The 19,013-nt window shown below is 45.4% G+C and overlaps 1 protein-coding gene and 1 long non-coding RNA gene across 7 annotated transcripts in view; one reads left to right on the forward strand and one right to left on the reverse strand.

Moving 5' to 3' along the window:
* KCTD1 (potassium channel tetramerization domain containing 1) overlaps window positions 1–19,013 on the reverse strand; it is a 99,473-nt gene that overhangs the window by 58,436 nt on the left and 22,024 nt on the right. Inside the window, exon 1 of one of the 6 annotated variants that reach the window (XM_083869333.1) lies at window positions 8,002–8,189. The exons of 2 other annotated variants lie outside the window; for them this stretch is intronic. In XM_083869333.1, the coding sequence (XP_083725459.1) occupies window positions 8,002–8,067 (66 nt within the window). In that variant the 5' untranslated portion in view covers window positions 8,068–8,189. Of the gene's footprint in view, window positions 1–5,377; window positions 5,720–7,474; window positions 7,514–7,894; window positions 7,961–8,001; window positions 8,190–19,013 lie in introns of those variants that run through there. 3 more of the 6 variants (XM_083869338.1, XM_083869337.1, XM_083869332.1) reach the window with 3 other exon arrangements.
* LOC310913733 lies at window positions 5,380–11,691 on the forward strand. The gene is made up of 3 exons (XR_014590898.1): window positions 5,380–5,455; window positions 9,745–9,799; window positions 11,437–11,691. It is a non-coding gene; the product is annotated as an uncharacterized lncRNA (long non-coding RNA).

The following is a 19,013-nucleotide window of genomic DNA, read 5'->3' on the forward strand; positions in this document are numbered from 1 at the left end:
TACTTTTTATTAAAAAAAAAATCAGCTCTCTGCTGCCTTTAAGCTTGTGCATTTTACCTTTGATGTGCATAGAGTACCAACACAGTCATTTCAGATTCTATAGGATGTAAAAGAGTGTCAAAATACAGCAGCACTTCAGTGACATTGCTTTTTTCTCCTGATTGTCTTACAAAGGTCATATTCATTTGAGCTACAAGGAACTGGTCACCTCTTGCATTCCTTGCCATCGCTGAAGGCTGGACAAAACAAGTTCTCCAAGTAGCTCATGTGATGTAACTAAATGAAATTAGTTTAGCTTCTAAAAAGGAAAAATATTTTGAAAAAATAGGTGATAGTACAAATCAGCAGCTGAGATAGTTACACAATTTAATATCTCCAACATATCATGCCAATGCAACCAAGAGGACCTACAAAGACAGTATTGGACCTTTAGCTCCACAGCCACAATTCTAAATGCATGTATCAAAACACCATTCTTGGATTTGCTTTGAAATACTCTCCCAAGTCACCTGAAATCACCTCCCTCCCCGACAGCCGATTCATGGACCTACCTCAGTCTAGGAAAGAAAAACCAGTTCCCTTCATTGCTTTCAGTGCACATACTGCCCCCAAAGCTGTGTATGAGATCACTAAGCCTAATCTCTACTCTGCTTGTCTTGTACTCATCTTGGGAAACACACACAAGTGCCTTCCAAGCTTCATGTTCATTATAAGGAATGTAGCCTGGGATATCCTACTTTCTTAAAAAGAAAAACCCTATTTCTCTTCAATAATCTTTTGAAGCACTCAATTACAAACAACACTGACTTCCACACAAAAGAACAACAGGCAGGATTCCTGCATTTCACTATGGAGATTGATAAGAAAGCTTTGGGGACCATCCTTGACATCACTACTAACCTTATCCCTGTGCCCTCCAAGGATTTCAGAGCAATTTTGATGACTATCAGGTATTATAGCCTCTTCTACAGTTCTACTTTTCACATCCGTAACTTAGCAGAAGATGGAAAATAGTCCTCATTAAAAACCCCTAAATGTAACAAAGTAACAAATAGCAGCCTGTGAGGTAGATACAGTTTCTTAAGCCATAGATTAAAGTTTCTTTAACCATTACCTTCTAAGATTTTAACTTCAGTGCTTCTCTAAAAAACAAAAAAACAAAAAACAAAAACAAAAACAAAAACAAAAACAACAACAACAAAAAAAAAACACCAAAAAAACAAAACAAAAAAACCCAACCCCACAAAACCCAAAAAAACTAGCAAATTGTGGATTTTCTTGCAACCTGGGGTAATGCAGTAATCAAAGAGAAGAGCACTAACTACGCAGTAGGACAGCCAGCACTAACCTCTGAAACCTGATCAACAGTAGTACTGTCACAAGAACTAACAAGGCATTTAGCAGTCATCAGTCTTAATAGCCACTGTACTTCAAGCCCTTAAGATAGGGATATTGCTCCATCTAGGTAGAAACAAAGCCTAGCATCTTTACGCCACTACCCTAAGCATCCTTCCCTGAAGCTGCCTGATGAGTTCTGCCCTGCATACTGGGAAAGCACCTTGCAACGATTCTGGTCAGAGTACTAGAGACACTTGTACAAAACACAAATCTTTTTTGTGGCCGTTTAAGGAACGTGCAGGATGTTCCCTGAAGATCAAGCAGATAGATTCTTACCCACCTCCTCCAAAATCCAAGACTGAAGAGGGCTAGACTTGTCAGCTACTTCTGATTTGCTCCCGGTTGTGCCTACTGCCTACTCATACTCCTCACTATTGCTATTGCTCTGCCTTCTTTTGCAAAACCTGCAGCCAGAATAAGATTTCTGGCTCGGGTCAAAGTAAGACCTTCAAAGAGAACGTAAGGCAATGAAAAGACATGTGCCAGATCAAAAGACAGCCAAAAAGAGTAACTCTGAATTTAAAGCAGAAGGGAAAAAAACCCCCAAAAATAAGGCATTTCAGGATTCCCCAAAACACTTAAGACAATGCACATGGCTGAGGTTTTAATGACAAAGCTTCTGGTAGATATCTTAATAGCTAATAAATTCTTCACGAACAGCCCAGAGAAACCCAACTGAGTTACAGAACAAATGTAACCAAAGCATTTGCAAAGGACAGGCAACTCCCCTCCCCCATGGCAGAGGCCAAACTATTTTCCTGCACCTATTTTTGGGGATTACTACTATAGTAAGTTCAGCATGTACCAGATCGATAAAACCCAAAAGCTACCACCACATTGTAGCATCAAAAGTTTAAGCTTTAGCTATTGTTCATCTTTCAGCAACATGGGAGATGAACAACAGCCAAATTACATCTCTGTCATCAACTTGAACTAAAGTACTGCTGTCAGTGGCAGGAAAATTGCTACACTTCAGAGCAAATAAGGATTGAAAAGAAAGTTGTGCCATGATGGCAGTGCTGTATGCTTAAAATACACTATAAATGCTGCTCTTAAGGCTAAAATCCAAAGCAATAGTTGGATCAAGACAAACATTTAATGTACCTTTCCTGAGCTCTGGAAGAGGCTCCTACAAACTCAGTGTTGAAAAGACAATTTGGGGCTAAACGAAAAATGACAGCTACAACACAAAAGCATACAACTAACATTCTTGCTCAACACAAATTGAAGACACTCCATTTTATTACTTTCATTTCCACACTTTGCTTAATGCTATTAAAAAAAAAAATGCACAGTGTAAAGGTGCTAAGAAACCCACACATTATGCCACCTCTTTTTCACCAGAGTGAAATCCATGAGTTCAGCAGAATCTGTCCCCTGGAAGACTAATTACAAAGACAACCAATAAACCACAAACTTATGACCTTCATGTTTTCAAGGAATCAGTAATATTTGTCAACAGTGGAATTTAGTGTCATGGTACTTGATGAGATACATTCAGTAAAAAGGCCTAGAAACTCTTTGTTTATAATTAAGCAATAACGATTGAGGGCCAGGGCATTTCCTGGGGATTAATGACCGACTGGGAGAGCCAACGGCTTGAGGCAATGCCTTGGGCCATTAACCTCAGCCAGTCATTAATTTCCCCAGGAAATGCCCTGGACCTCGATTAGTGTAAGTATCATAAAAGGTAGCTAGAGAGAAAAAGTTTAGCATTAACATTCTCCCAAGGAAATCTATTCCACAGCCAGTATTTTTTCATTTTGTCACATCCCAGAAGTGCATAAGTTAAAATTGACACAAGAAAAATTGGTGATGAAAAAAAAAAAAAAAAAAAAAAAAAAAAAAAAAAAAAAAAAAAAGAAAGAGACACTTTTTTTCTCTTAAAGACTTAAATTAATGAGCTTTGTAGCAAAGGTAAGATTCAGCTACAAAAGTGACTGGGAACCTTCTTTAACTCATGAAATTGTGAATGGAGGTAAACATTTCCATATAATTACTGAAAAAACCCGACACTGTCTAGTTCTAGTACCCTTGCTGATTGCTCATTTTCTTTCTCGATACTCTAAGGAAAACAGCAGATGCCTGTGTACTCTATTTTAGCTTTTTCTCCCTTTCTCCCCACAGCCTGCTGTTAATGAGAATTACAGCTCCCAACGCTTCCCGTAGGAAGCCCAGCTTTGCAACAAACACTACAGCAGCTGGATTTCTCCTCACCTAAGCTTTATGCGAGTGTGAAGGGATTTGTGGGCCAGGGTAGAGATCGAGTTCTCTAGTGTGACAACTGAAAGCACCGAGACACCTCATTTAACAGGTTAAAGACACGCACACTCTGTGACCGCTGACTGCTCTGCCCAGTTCCCTCTTCCCAGACGCTCCTCCTAAAAAGCTAAACTACGCCCCAAGTTTCAAAATTACTTTCAAGATCATTCAAAGCAAGGGGAAGAGGAATCTAGGGTTAAATACAGCGAGGAGCATTAGCTTTTACCCGAAATAATGAGCTAGAACAAAAACATTATCTGCACATAATCAAGCCTCTAAGCCATTCAGAGACACCAGATACACACAGCAGGAGATCAAGCTACAGTACTGCACTGAAGTGATCCCAAAAAAAGCCTCCCTGGAAGAAAGGAGAGGTCACAGGTATCTTAAAGAACATAGATGCTTATGCAGGCATTCACCGGGAGCCCTGCCCTTCCCCCTCCCCACCCCAATTAGCCCTCAGGCTGGTTGATTAGTTGGCAAACTCTTTGAAAGGGTCAGTCTGTCCAGAACTGGTATTTCCACTCGGGAAACAGCTCAGGCATGTCATATACCTGTGCTCGCCCAGCGCCGCGCTCTCTGGCTGACGGCTGCGATCCCTGTTATTACTTGACACAAGAATGTCAGAGGGGTTTTGTAATCACGTCGGGCAGCCAGCAGTAAAGTTCTTGCCTGAAACGCGCTATTTTATGGGGCACAGCGTAACTGCGTACTCTTTACCGATTTAGTTAGAACGACTTCCAAACTTCAAGCCAATTGCAGAGGCGCAGTGAGTCTTTAATTGAAGCAATTTAGCTGCGGCGCTCAAAGCCCCGAGAGGAAAGTGCTTTCGGAGGGGCTGGGGAGCAGGCAGCAGCACGTGCTGGCACACAGCACTGGGGGCTCCGCATCCAGGCACAGCTCCACAGCCTTATCGACAACACCGCTTCACCTTAACGAAACGCATCTAATGAATTTGGGCTCGTTCCACAGCTAAGCTGCACCTAAACCCGTTTAATTGTGCTCTTACTGTATATTTCGCCACCATGGTAACTAATGCAACTAAAGCCAATTTGCCTTTAAAAAAAAAAATAAAAAAAAAAAAGGATCACTGCCAGGAAACAGAGCTATTTTAAATAAACAAATACAAGATGAATGCAATTGCCATATTAACCCTCTTGTTAACTTCTGAAGTTTAAAATTACACCCTCATTACCAGTGTGTAATTGAGTATTCTCCCGGCTGTTTCCTGCATTTGAGGTTATTCAAATAGTTCATTAGCACATCAAGAACACCACACACACTAATGATACCTGATGCCCCTATCTACTATCCTGGCCCAACTTTCATAAGTCACCTCTACTGCAAAAAGAGAAATAAAAGAGGGAGAAAATAAATAAAAAGGAGGAAAAGGGGAGCCCACGGGGCTGCCGCTGAGGGGGAGCATGGCAGCACCCAGGCACCATTCAAGTCCAACACCCAGGCACACAGTGAGTGGCCACTGGACCAGTGGAGGGGCATGAAGAGATTGGGCAAGAGGAGTAAGTTGGCTAACACGCATCTGGGCTCTTTGGGTGCCTTGAGAGTGAGCGTGACCCCAAGAGCCGTCCCAATGCTGGAAGTGTGCCTCAGTGCCCAGCCTTGGGGGAAGAGAGGAGGGGGGCAGTGCTGACTATGTGGGGCAGAGTGAGGGGCTGCCACTTTTTCTTTTTTTTTTTCTTTTTCTTTTTCCGGTTACCTGTGTGGGGGAAACAATAGCAGGTGAAACTACTGTGGGTGAGGTGGTGCTTCTGTGCCCGTTTGCTTCGGGGAGGAGGTGAGGCAAGGGGTCATGTTTCACTGAGACCACCACCACGGCGGGCGCAGCGGCGTCCAGGGGCTCAGCGGGGCGGCGGCAGAGTCTTTTGGGGGAGGCAGAGGGCCCACACGCGTCCCCACCAGCTGCAGCCCCTGCTGGGAACACTGCCTCGTAGAGCGCCCGCTTGGCCGGGGCCACCGCGGCCACTTCTGCCTTCACCGGCGCGGCGTCACCGTCTTTGGGCAGCACGTAGGCGTTGGCAGCGGGCGGCCGGGGCCGAGGGCCACCATTGAGGGCGGCAGGGGTGTAGCAGCCCCCGCCAGCGGGGTGGTGGAGGAGGTGGTGGTGGTGGTGGTGGGGAGGGGGGTGGTGGTGCTGGGGCGGCTGCAGTCCTCCCAGCTTGGTGCCAATGCCGGCGATGCTGTTGAGGGTGGCGATGGAGACGGCACCGATGCAGTGGTTGGTGTAGGTCTTGGAGAGCTTGGCCGCCTTGGAGAGCATCTGCATGCGGGTGCCCAGGAGGTTCTTCCCGATGGCCTTGTTCTCGTACCAGGTGATGTCCCCCTCGCTGCAGTGGTCCCGCGGGCGCTGGAAGAAGGCCTTGCAGAGGGGGTTGCGCTTGGAGAGGTACTTGACGAAGCTGGCGTAGGGGCAGAACTCCGTGCCGGTCTCGTACATGCGAGGCAGGTTCTCCTCGTCGCTGCTCTCCGCGCGCTTCTTGCTCCAGGAGGACGAGCGCGACTTGTGGTAGGGCCCCAGCGCCTTGAAGTAGACGAACTTGCGTCCGTCCTCGTCCACGGCCAGCCCGAAGGAGTCCTCCTCCAGCTCCCGCTGGTTCTCCCGGCCCCGGGTGCAGAAGTACATGCAGGTCTCAAACCAGACCTTGTTGAGGAGGCCGAAGGGGCTCTGGGTGCTGAAGACGCTGCAGGTGTAGAGCTTGCGCAGGTCGGCGCGGGTGATGGCCTGCTTCTGCACCACCGGGCCCGCGCCCTGCTCCTCCAGCTTGCGGATGACGGCGGCCAGGGTCAGGTTGGCGGCGCGGAGCTCGGGGTCCTTGGTGAGGTCCAGGGTGCGGCAGTAGGGCGGCTCGTTGAGGTAGCGGTTGAGGGAGCTGCGGATGCTGATGAGGGAGGACTTGGAGTAGAGCTGCCCGCTCTTGGAGCGCGCCTCGGCGTAGAAGGAGCGCAGCACCCGGCAGAGCGCCCCCTTGTCCATGGTCTCGAAGTCGGGGCTCTGCGCCTTCTCGCTCAGGTACTCGCGGAAGATGCGCACGGCGTAGCGGGTGGCCAGCCGCGTGTTCTCGCTCAGCCGCGCCCGCTCCGGCCGCTGCAGCAGCAGGGCCGCCTCCAGCTCCGCGTCCTCCGCCGCCCCCCCGGGGCCGGGGCCGCCGCCGCCCCCCGGGGCAGCCCCCGCTGCGCCCCCCGGGGCCGCCCCGACGCCGCCGCTGCCCCCGCTGGGCGTACGGCCCGGGGCGGGCGGCAGCGGCTCCTCCTCGCCGTCCCACTCCAGACCCATCTCCTCTTCCTCCTCCTCCTCCTCCTCCTCGTCCAGCAGCAGCCCCCCATCGGCTCCGTCCTCCTCCTCCTCGTCCCCCGTTATCTGCACCTCCTGGATCTCATCCTCCTCCTCGCCCTCCTCCTCCTCGCCGGCGCTGCAGTAGCGGTGCGGGCGGGGGCCGACGCCGCGGCCGGACGGCCGGTCCCCCGCATCGCTCCCGCCGCCGCCGCCGCCGCCGCGCCCGCCGCCCCCTCCGCCGCCGCCGCTCCACTCGCCGCCGCCGCCGCCGCTGCCAGGCATTCTCGCCATATTGCCGTCTCCCTGCCAGTCCCGGGGCAGGGCGCATGCGCTATATTGGACCGCAGCGCCGGAGCGCTTTTGTGTTTTAATGACCTTCAGCTACCGGGAGGCAAAGCCGGGCTCTTAAAGGGGCCGCGCTCCCACTGGCGGCGGCGGGGAAGGGGCGGGAGGGCTTGGGATGGACGGGGAGGAGGCTGGGTCGCGCCGAGGGGGCACCGCGGGGAAGGGAGCGGTACTTACCGCGCCCGCCGCTCGCCTCGGGTCCGTCCCGTCGAGCAGCGCTGACGGGCGCCGGGCGCGGGGGGGACCCGCCGGCGAGGTGCGCCCCTGCCCGGAGGTGCCCCCGCCGCCCGCGGAGCCCGTCCCGCCTCCCCATCCCCGGAAAGGAAAGCGCTCCGCCTGCGGAGCCGCTCTCCCGGTACGGACGGACCGACACCGAGCTGCTGCGGCGCTTCGCACCTCCTCGTTCCACAGTAACTTAGACACGGACCGAAAAAAAAGAAAAAAAAAAAAAAAGAAAAGAAAAAAAGGAAAAAAAAAAAAAAAAAACAACCAAACCAAACGCAAAGCGAAGAAAAGAAAAAACCAAACAACCCCCAAACACACACACAGACTACACAAAACGACTCAGGCAGTGCCTGCCCGCAGCGCGGCTCAGACCTCGATAGGATGCGATAGGATGCGATAGGATGCGATAGGATGCTCCCCGGCAGCGGGCGGAGGACCCGGCCCCGCTCCCCGCCCGCCGAACGGCCGCGACATCGCACCTTTAATCGGGCGCCCGGGTTTCGGTCGAGGGGCTCGGGAGGAGCCGGCCGCTCGGGGCATTGCATCCCTGCGCCTCGCCGTCCGCCCAGAGCGGCCAGTCGGTGGCTGTGCTGGCGGGAGCCCGGCTGGGCTGGCTGCGGAGAGAGAGCGGCGAGGAGCACTCGGGGCTGGCGGGCGCTCCGGGCCGCCTCTCGCCGGCTGGGGCCGCAGACCTCAGGGCAGCCGCAGGGCCCCCGGCCCCCCCGAGCCGCCGCTGCCTCCCATCGCGCCCGCCTTCCTCCTCTGCCCCCTCCTCAGCCGCCGAGCACAGCCCCAGGGGCTCCCGCAGCCGCGCCGGGCGCCATGAGGGCACTTTGCGGGGGTTTTGGCGGGGGGAGCCCCGGAGCGGAGCGGGGGAGCCCCGGCCCTGCCCCTGCCCCCCGCCCTGCCCTGCCCTGCCCTGCCCCGGGAAGGCGGCTGGATGCACTGAGCCTTCCTTACCCTTCCTTCTCGGGAAGGGTCCCGGGCCGGGCTGGGCTCGGGCAGGGCATCATCCTACGGCCCGCAGAGAGGGAGCCTGTCTGTCTGTCTGTCTGTCTGTCTGTCTGTCTGTCTGTCTGTCCCACCAGGGACGAGGAGGGTCCCCGCCGGGGGGGGAGCACCCCCACCCTCCAAACCGAACCGCCCCACAGAACTCCCCGTGCCGTTTACCCGGGCCATTTCTTTTATTCGGCACGATGAAATAAATATTCATTACCACTGCTGGCTACACCTGAAATTATAGCCCTAATTGCCGAGCTGTTGGCCTGAGTTCCCACATTTGCTGCTTACTCATCCGTGAGAACGGCTCAGCGCCGGGCCCCGGCCGTGGGGGTTCCCTTTTGGGGGGCCCGGTGCCCGTCAGTGCCGGCGGTGCCAAACCCGGGGCAGAGACCGACAGTGGCCACGGACGGGGCGGCCCCGACAGCCCCGGCTCCCCCCGTCCGGGGAAACGGGGGCTGCCAAAGAAGGGATGTGCAAATTGTCGAGCAAATTAGGCCAATTCGAAATAAATAAGCACTGCGGGAAAGAGAGCCTGCCACTCCCGGGAAATAATTGAAGAGAAACTCGGCTCTCTTATATTGATGTAAGCCTGGAGTAATTACACGGAGGTCAGAGTTGTTGCACGCGCTGCAAAAGTTGTGCTCGCTCTGGAGTTTGAGAGCGGATTTTGTTCCCTCTTAGGTCGACGGCACATATATAAAATTCTGCGCTTTTTTTTTTCTTTTTTTTTTTTTTTTTCTCCTATGCACGGAAAAGGATATAAATAAGGTTGTGGTTTTTTTCTTTCCCTTGTCACACTTTATCTGTAACCTAATCCCGAAACAAAGTCTCAAAGACCTTCCCATGAGATGGACCAGGTGCTGAAGCAGATAGCTGAAAGAAACAATACCTTGTTGTGGTTAAAAGCTAAATGTCCCAGACAGGCTCCTTTTAGGAGCTGTTACATCCCACCCTAGAAGGCAGAGAACTGCAGGGCTTGCAGCATAAACGCTTTTTACAGAGATTATTTTTCTTTATTGTCCCCGTAAATGCTAAAAATTACATGATCGGCATTGACCTTTGATTCTGTCTTAAGATCGTGAAACACTTTTTAAAGACCTTTTCAGAGCCATATGAGTGCAAAAGGTAATTGAATATTTTTTTAACTTTAAAGAAGATGAACACCAGGTTGACAGCTTCTGTACTTGGATGTTCATTTAATCACCGTTTTCTTATTACAGGAGGTGAACTATGTTGACAGACTTGCAGATGAATATGCAGCCCAGTATACGAATAGTAAGTATAAAGGACATAAAGAACTCGCAGTGAGGTTGGAGGGGAAAAATGTATACGGAGCATCCGTATTATACACATCAACTGGAAGCACCTCAGCAGCTGGAGGGAATTCAGAGAGCAGCAAGGGAGGTGTTCAGAGTGCTGCAGGTGTCTATAACTGAGGAGACACATGCATAGGTTATATACCTGTATAACCTATATGCATGTAGGTAAATCAATCACATACATGTATGGTAACTTATCTGTCTGTGTTCCTAAAAATAGCATTTAGCCTAGTCAGTTGTATTCCAGAAGTTTAAATCCTATTGTCCAAGCTCTCCAGTTAGATAAGGTAATCGAACTGCATTCCAAAACTGACAGAGTTGCACAAGGTTGTCTAATGTGAGCTGGCATATAACATTAAACTTACATCCACTCCACCCTCCACGTCACTAATCAGTAGTTTTATCCTGCTGAGAGCTCTGTGCAGGCATAGACAGCATTCTGCATTCTCCCCTGGGACTCAAGGTTTGAGGCTGATTCTCAAATAGGTCCTGTCCACACTTGGAGAATATATTTTATTACTGCTGTCAGTAAAGATGTGATACCCACAGAACACTAATAATGGACTGGCCTCACTAAGGGTTATCCTTATGTGTACTTGGAGATCAGTTCACATGCCACAGAATGAACATGCCAGTTTAAAAACCAAAATAACCTTCTCCACGAGTCAGTTGGTTTACAATAAAGGTAGTGCTTGTTACCACATTAGCAAATAGTTTCAGGTCTTTCTTCACTTCTTTTTTTAAGCTGCTCTTGCCCCTGGCCTCGCTCCTGGCAAGCAGAGAGCTTGCTAGAACTGTGTTCTTTGACAATCGGCTATTTTGCTAAAGCTTTCCACAGCCTGGCTGTCCTTCAGACTAACACAATCTACTCCTCCCGTAGCCTCTCCAAGTGGTTATTTCACTTAGAGCCACTTAAACCTTCATGCTTTGGTGAGTCTTGGTAAGTGTTTCATCATGAGGCTTCACGAGGAACTAAACTCGAATACCCCCAAAAGCCAAGAAGCAAAGAAAAAACACTGGGTCCATTGGCTTCTTAGGATCCTGTCTAGGCATCTAGAAAACTTTATTTAAAAATCAGCGCTTAAAGCAAGCTTGTGGGTTAACCCTAATGCTGGCCACCTGGCATTTTTTAAAGAAAATCTTTTTCCCCATGTACACTTTTACTGTTAGTTTTAAAACAATAAATATTTTCTTTAAACGTCTTAATAAGTTTTCTAAACACAAGATGTTTTCACTGTAGAGGCAGGCTATGTGGAAATTGGTATGAGAAATCCATATTGACACTACAGAACTAGAAGGCAAATAACACTTGGGACTCTTGGAAAATTCACTTAAGGAAAAAGCATGTCCTAGAAATCCTTCTCCCACCCAGAAACATGCAGTTTTGAGATAAGCTTTCTTAGCATTTCAGAACTGTCACTTCAAATGCTAATTCTGTTTTTATTTTACTCTTTTATTTTTGTATATGATATTTCTAGTTGTTTCAATACTTCTTCATACTAGGGACAGCTAATGCTGACATGTAGTATGCTATAACAGATTTTAAAGCTCCTTTATTTTATTTTTTTTCTCTTTTTTTTTTTTTTTTTTTAGCATCTCCCATCTGCCTGTCAATGAAACAGCCTCATATAACTCAACAAAGGAGACGTTGATTTACTAAAGTGAGGATGCATCCATCAGCACTAAGTTGCAGCTGTTCTTAATGGATTTTAAAACACAAAAGCTATTTCACCTCTTAGATTGTCATATTATGAAATGTTAGTAGTAGTTGCACATATCCAAGCACCAGCTACCACCCAAACCTAGTGAAACGTGAAGGCAGCCCCCTTGTGAAGTTCTCCAGTGCCAATTGAAAGCCTATTTTCCCAGTATGCTCCTACTTTTTTTCCCCCCGCAGGTATTTGCACTGCTTTTTTGTTGTTGTTGTTGTTGTTGTTGTTTGGTTTTTTAAAAACCAAAGCAATATTTCTGCTGCTGAGGCCACAATTTATTTCCCAATTGCTTTATTTTCAAAATAAAAGAGAGAAAACCCCAGTCATCATCTTTGTAAGAAAGCACACATTCATTCAGTGCTTGGCAAATTAAAGACAAGACTTCGCAAATCACCTTTATTTTCAGTGTCAAGCAGCTGGAGCATTTTTGCTTCCAAAAATATAGAAGAACTATGTTGTCAGACAGCTTGGAGAGAGGCAGGTAATAAATTGCATTGTGCTGCATAAAGGTTTTAAGGGTCTTTTAAAATGTGCTGGAGGTAAGTTGCCAGGGCTTTTATTTAGCCGTATTTCAGTTTGTGTTTGTCTTTGCTTCGCTGGTGTTGAGGGCACTTGAAACAATTTGGCTGGTCTGTGTGGCACAGTGGTAGCTGGTTAAAGCTGCTCTAGTGGTTGCCTGATAATTTCTATGAACTACTGACACCAAGCAACCTGGTGTGTTAGTGGCACAAAGTTTGCTCTCCATGGGCAGAGAGAGAGCTCCTTTTATCCAGACTTATAATTGGTTAATTTCCATTCCTTCTCAACTAAGTTCCTACATTCTACATGAAAGTGAGGGAAATCTAGAAGGACCGAGCCAGTAACTTAAGAAAGGGAGCTCCAAAAAGAGAGATCCCTGTGAAACCACAAAGCTTATAGGTGTTGTAGGTCTAAGTACAAGCTTTCACTTCATACAGTGTTTTAAGTACTAGGTAATAGAGCATAACTTTATGCTGTATTGGATATGGAGTTCTTGAAATCCTATTTTCTGATCATAATCTTCCAGTAAAAGTTTATTTTGAACTGTAAGTTTAGGCTGGAAGTCACGGTGGGCTGGATGAGGTCTAGAAATGCAGAGAGGGGTAACTGGTTATATGACAACAAGGTCTGGCTAAGAAAACTCCTTAAACATTCATTTAAGAAAAAAACCAAAAAACAACAACAACAACAACAACAACAACAACAACAACAACAAAAAAAAAAAAACCCAAAAAACCCCAAAAAACCAAAAAAAAAAAAAAAAAAAACCCAAAAAACAAACAAAAAAACCAAACCCAAATCCAAACAAGAATGTAATGTCATGAGACTGAAGAAGTGCACTTTCCAATTTGTTTCTGTACCATATGGATTTCATCTTGGTTCCTTTTACCATCCCCATTGCACGACCCAAAGTTTCTGTGTTGCCATGAGATGTGCTGAGCACTGATTCCTGCACGGGGCTGGAGGAAGAGCTTTACACCCCATGCAACTTATTCATACCAGGCTTTCTCAGAGCATGGGGTCCTCAAGGGACAGGACAACAGCTGGCCTACAGCCCAGCATGGAAAAGGGGATCTTCTTTTGACCGTCAACTAGTTGCTTTAAAGCCTCTTTATACCATGAATTCGCTGTCAATATACTTTTGTTTTGATTTAGTGACTGAAATAAACTGATTATTCCCCTTTTCCACCAGTATTATGTCTGTGTCATCATGAATTTGGAAATTCCCTTTCAGGTATTTATGTAGCAAAAACCCCAGTACCAATGGTCTGTCTTCTTGGATTTTCTTTTCTCAATTGAGTTATCTCAGCTGGGTTGACACAAACCCAATTTAAGCAACTTCAGAATTGTGTGAGTTCAAAGGGAGCCCACAGAGGGTGTAAAAATACTGTTAAACAGTGTCAGAGCCCTGCTCAGGCTGTCACCCAGACCCACCTTTCCATTGCTGTTGAATTTTAAGTTACACTAACTTGTAAAGCCGCATTCGAGTAGAAGGGAATAAATTCATAGGTCATATGAAAGAGGAATACTGGGATAAAAAAAGTATAGCAATGTTTACTGCCAGACGCCATCACCTTCTTTATCAGTGTGATTTAATCCATACCAAGAAAAAAATGGTAGAACATGTGGCAGAATATTAAAAAATAAGGGAAGTTCTTTATGCAAAACCACTTGCATGAACTAAATGTTCCCACCGTATCTGTCTTCAGGTGAAACTGGGAGAAAAGCCTCAGGATACTGTCAAGACTTTTCTTTGAGGTTTAAAGCCAGAGGCCATAAAGGACCTTTCAGGTCTCTTTGCAGTTTGCACCTGCATTTGCTGCATTTTAAGTTATAGATAGTAAAGCCTGGAAAAGTAGAAAACCTGAAATGATTCAGAGAAAATATAAAGAAAATTGTTAAAGTTTAGTGGATGTATTGGATGTACCTCTCTTTTTTCAGCATCAGGTAATAAAACAGATGAAAAATACCTTCTAGCATCTGCTAAACATCAGTGTTTTGTAAAAGTTTGGCATTAAAAAAATCCCAAAAACCACTTCTGCAACTGTTGAGAATGCTTAAGTGCAAAGCTTTTTTTTTTGCCCATCGCTGAATTGTACTGTGCTTTGAATATCTTTGGGTTTTTTCTATCCATGAAAGGTTAAGGTGGGCATTAGTCAAAGTTTTCATATTTGAAGATCAAGGTTAAAACTCAATTTCTTTTTACAGAACAAAAGATATCATCAAATAAATTAAAATAATCTAAAAAATCCTCGAGCCAAGACTTTGCACATTCATGAACTGAATTATACAACTACAAGCACATAGTTATTTGCTAGTAAAGACTCTGCTTTTAGTAGAAATGAGCATTGTTAAAATAAGCAAGAGAAAAATTACAAGCTCTTCCTTTGCCTTGGACAAAACAAGATCACATTTGCAATTTGCAGTGCTTGATCTCTCCATTAGCAATCTTGGCAAAGGTTTATCAAGTTATTCTGAATAATTTCCTTCAAGTTATGAGTGTGTCACTTGGTCTGTTACAGACCTGTTCCTTCAGTTTACTCTGCTGTTTACCTGTGGATTGTCACAGTCATTCTTGCTGATCAGTGTCAAAAGAAAAAAAAAAAAAAATAAAGCAATGTTTAAAATCAAAGCTTCAGTGTAGAAGGATATAAAGTGTGAAATCCAGACCCATTGCTTTCATTCTGGCTTTAGTGATCACAGAAACCTGCTGTAGGGCAGGACTAATCTGCCAGAAAATTATTATTGAGCCCTGGTAACTCAGATATATGTGCAGAGTTGAAAATGTTGTTCTTTGTGCCAACTCCAGGTCCTACAAGAACCTCACACGGTATCCTCCACCTGGCTCAGAAATACGCTGTAAAGAGGAGGAAGTTTGTTAATTCCCAAGCAGCTGTGAACAATTTAATCTCTTTCCAAACAGCATCCTATTCCAACTGGAAGTTTCTTGGAGGATGGATAGTTTGAGGAGCTGCTGCAAGATAATAGTGTCTTTCTTTCAAGGCCATTCCTATGGATTTGGCCTCAACAGTAGCATCTTGATAACAGGGTTGCCAAATCTCAAAGTCTCGCAATACTTGGTTGGCATTTCCTCCTCCATATGCTGGAACTGAGAGGTTTAAAATTAGTCTTTGGCAGACAACTTTGAAACTTTGAATTACTGGTCTGTAAATACTTGGAAATCAGGTGGTGAGCCACATTTTTGTAATTTTAGGAAGCAGCAATCCCTGTAATTTTAAGATATGATTAAAATTTTATTCTGAATGTTGGTGGTTGGAACTCCTGGGATTTCCCAGATAAAATTGCCTCTGAGAACTGAGCTGATAAATTGAATCGGTTTTCTGGACAAGTCTCTAAATTACTGACTTCTTTGCCTCACAATTTCTTAATCAAAAAATCACCATCCAAATCCTACACAAGCCATTTTGGACCTCTTTGGCAATATGTTAAGAAGAGTCAAAGAATCATGAAGAGATACTTAAGAAATTCATACCCAGATTTCTTCAAGTTCTCAGAACCAAGAGCTTTTTTGTTTTGATTATCAGAAGGTCTCTGCACTCAAAAATGGTTGTATAGGTATTTAAGTCAGTTGTACTTTTAAACAGGCTTGCACCTGATATGGTTTCCATGGGAGTTGCTTGGTCCTTAGCCATTTTCAAACATGGCTGTTTATGTAGATAATTAAATTAGAGTTAGTGAACACAGTGTTCTTCTGAACAGCTGACCTTCGGTCTTTCTGGCACACTGGTAGCAGAGTGAGGGGAAATACGTTCTTTCTATGGTTTACATTTTCTGTACCACATTTTTCTTTTCCTTAAGACTAGCTAGACGTGACTTTCTGGATACTTTACCAAAATCTCTACTATTTCCCTGTATTTTTAGCAGTTACCCTTGGATTTTTCTGCACAACTCCACACAGACCATTTAATCATCTTAGTTCTTCTATTTTCATTGGAGTTCCCAAATTTTTAAACTTTTCTTTTATTCAGCAAGATATATTGGTCTTGGCTTACACTAAAACATTCCATAATTCTCTCTAAGAACTAGTTTTATTTAATCAGAAAGTAGTGGAGTTTAAGTACTTAAGAATGTCAGTCATATCTGAAGTGTAGAGGCAGAATTATAGGAGCTTTGTTTGTAAAGCTAAATGGATCAAAGTATCTGGAAGAATTTTTAACCATTTTTGAAGCAGGCACGGTATTTCAAAGGAAAACATAGATTCATTTTGTCAACCCATTGCTTCAAATGAATTTGTCAGATCCCAAATAGGGAGGCACAGGATTTTGGCTACTGAATTCCAGTCTAGCCACTAGTGCCTGGGCTAATTAGGGATGGGTAGAGAGTACCCCACATGCAGCTGAATAAACTAGAAAAATCCTGATGTCCTACTGAGGTCAGCAGCACTAATTAGCATCCACAGACAAGAAATCTGTTTGAACCTGCCTGCTTTGTTTCCTGGCTTTGATTGCATCCAAAATCATACAGGGAAATGATTCTGATGCTGTGTCATGCCAGAAGCACATGGTGGGATGCTCATGGGCTAGCCTGTCTACCCAGGACTTATACAATCCTTCTCACTTAATGGGGTTGCTGAAATTTTGTTGTATGGAAGATACAAACCCAGAAGCCTTTTGGCTGCTCAACAGAATGAGTTTGACCTTTGCAGAGGTGCCTGTCTGCCTGGCTCTTAGGCTCTATGAAGTCCAAGAAACCTGGTGCTATTCTAGGAAGTCATGCTGAGAATTCCAGCTCTCTGCATTAGTACCAGAAACACACAGAAACTACAAACCACTTACATGTTGGGGAATTCTTCCAGGCCTTCATTTCTTTACACTTTCTGTCCACAAACTTTGAGCTTTCATGAAGCTTCTCCCTAGTGCCATTGACAAATGCCACTACCTCCCTTCTCCATGCTGCTCAAAATTCCACCCAAGGTAAAGGCTGCTGAATTCTCTGAAGGACTGCTCCACCTCTTAAGCTTTCTTTAGACATGGGTGACTGTTGATAAAACAACAAATATATTTAAGTCCAACACTTTTTCAGTATTTTGGGGTAAATTAGTGGAGTAATATCTGAAAGCTTATAGTGCTTTATCTGCTGGTCAATAGCAAAATTTTGAAATTAAGAAATAAGAAACATTTTCACCATTTGAAAGCTTCAGAAAAGTAAAGCAACATTTTCCAGCATAATTTGAACATAAGCACTGTGGTATTTGTATTAGGCAAACCTCCTCCACACAATACATCAGTAATAATACTTTTTTAAATGAAAGGCGGCAAATATTGGCCCTACAGTAGTAGTTTCTCAAAGTTCTATCCATAAATGATTATTTTAATAGGCAGTAGACGAGCTATCACTTGCCTGTAAGAAAGATTTATCCTTAATTTCAACCTCAGAGAGAGAATTCCTCTCAATTTCTTCTGCTTTGCAGAAAGGACACAAAACAAATAGAAAATGTTGTGAATGTTCTACAGCTTCAACTGGAATAAAAAAATAAACCAAAGCAAAAAACCACTTCAGATGAAAACCCACCATAGTAAATAAGGAAATCATCAAAAACTCTTAATAAAACTTCTGACTTTGATGACACAATTGTTTTACACAGTGCTAAAAGAGTTAATCTCTCAGGTGTGTGTAAAATGTTGCCAAATCACAGAATAGTACGTAGAAATGGGCAGGGATTTTATTATATTGGCATAACCTGTTTGAAGACACTTGGCTGGATAATGAAGACCAAAATTTTATCATGTGGAAATTACCTATTACTATAAAGTACCCATTACCTAATCCTGCAAAGTACTTCAAGGAACACTCCAAAAGCAAGAAAAGAGAACCCAAGACCACTGGTTGCACCTGTCCTTTTGCATCCAGCCATGAAGAACATCCTTCTCTTCTGGCCTGGCACTGCCTGGGTTGACTCTGTTGAATCTGCCAACAGAATAAGGCTTAGCAAATAGACTGGGGAAAGGAGAATTCAGTCTCAGCTGTTTGCAGTCATCTGAGAGCTTCTGGTGATCCATGGCACTCTGTTTGTGCTCGCTGCGAAATGCATGCACCTTGGGGGAAAATATTAGTAATCTGGGCACAAGAGCTAAAAACTTTCCAGTAGAATAATCTGAATGGCATATTTGGCTTAGTTTCCTTATGGAAGAAATAGAAAGTCCCCTTGCTCCATGAAATCAACCATCCTTCAACTATCATATTTTTAAAGGACATTCTCAGTAAACAGCAAGGATGCCTAGACTGCAGCTGTGCCCTAATGATATATGTGAGACCTTAATGTTGATACAGAGCTCAGGGTCATGAAGATTTTCTAGGAGAGAGCAGGAGCTCTAGACCACATTAGCAAAATTAGCAATGTTGAGAGGAACTCTTCTTGGACTCATGACAACTAGTCTGACCCATGATAACTTGCAAAGTCATAACAGAGAGAAGTAAAATTTCACTATGGACATTCCTCTTGAGTAAAGACCTCCCCCACCCCTGCAAAAAAAAAAAAAAAAAAACAAAACCCAACCAAACCCCACAGAAATCCAGACCAAACAGATGGCTCTTTCCTTAGTTAGCATCCTGTCTTGCTCCTTCAGAACCAATGCCCTGCTGTATCAGAAAGGATTTGCTACTGGGATATCAGGGCTGGGCTCGGTTAACTAAGCCTCATGAGATGGAACAACAATGAACAACAGGAAAAGGTGGGGGGATGGAGTTGTGCTACAAAAGGGTATGAAATAATTCTGAAATTACTCCCACTCAGGTTGAGCTTTCCTCTAACAATCCCTATGTGCCCTCTAAGTTTGTTGGCAATTAGCCAAACCTTTAGAGCCCTAAAGCTATTCTATTGTCAAACTGTCTACAATTCTCCTAAATTTTGCTGAGAGGAGCATTTAACAGAGGAAGATGTGATCTGGTTGCCTGCAGTTTTTCCCATCAGCAGACACT

Source organism: Zosterops lateralis (genome assembly GCF_965231275.1).
Source record: "Zosterops lateralis genome assembly, chromosome: 1".
Lineage (NCBI taxonomy): Eukaryota > Metazoa > Chordata > Aves > Passeriformes > Zosteropidae > Zosterops > Zosterops lateralis.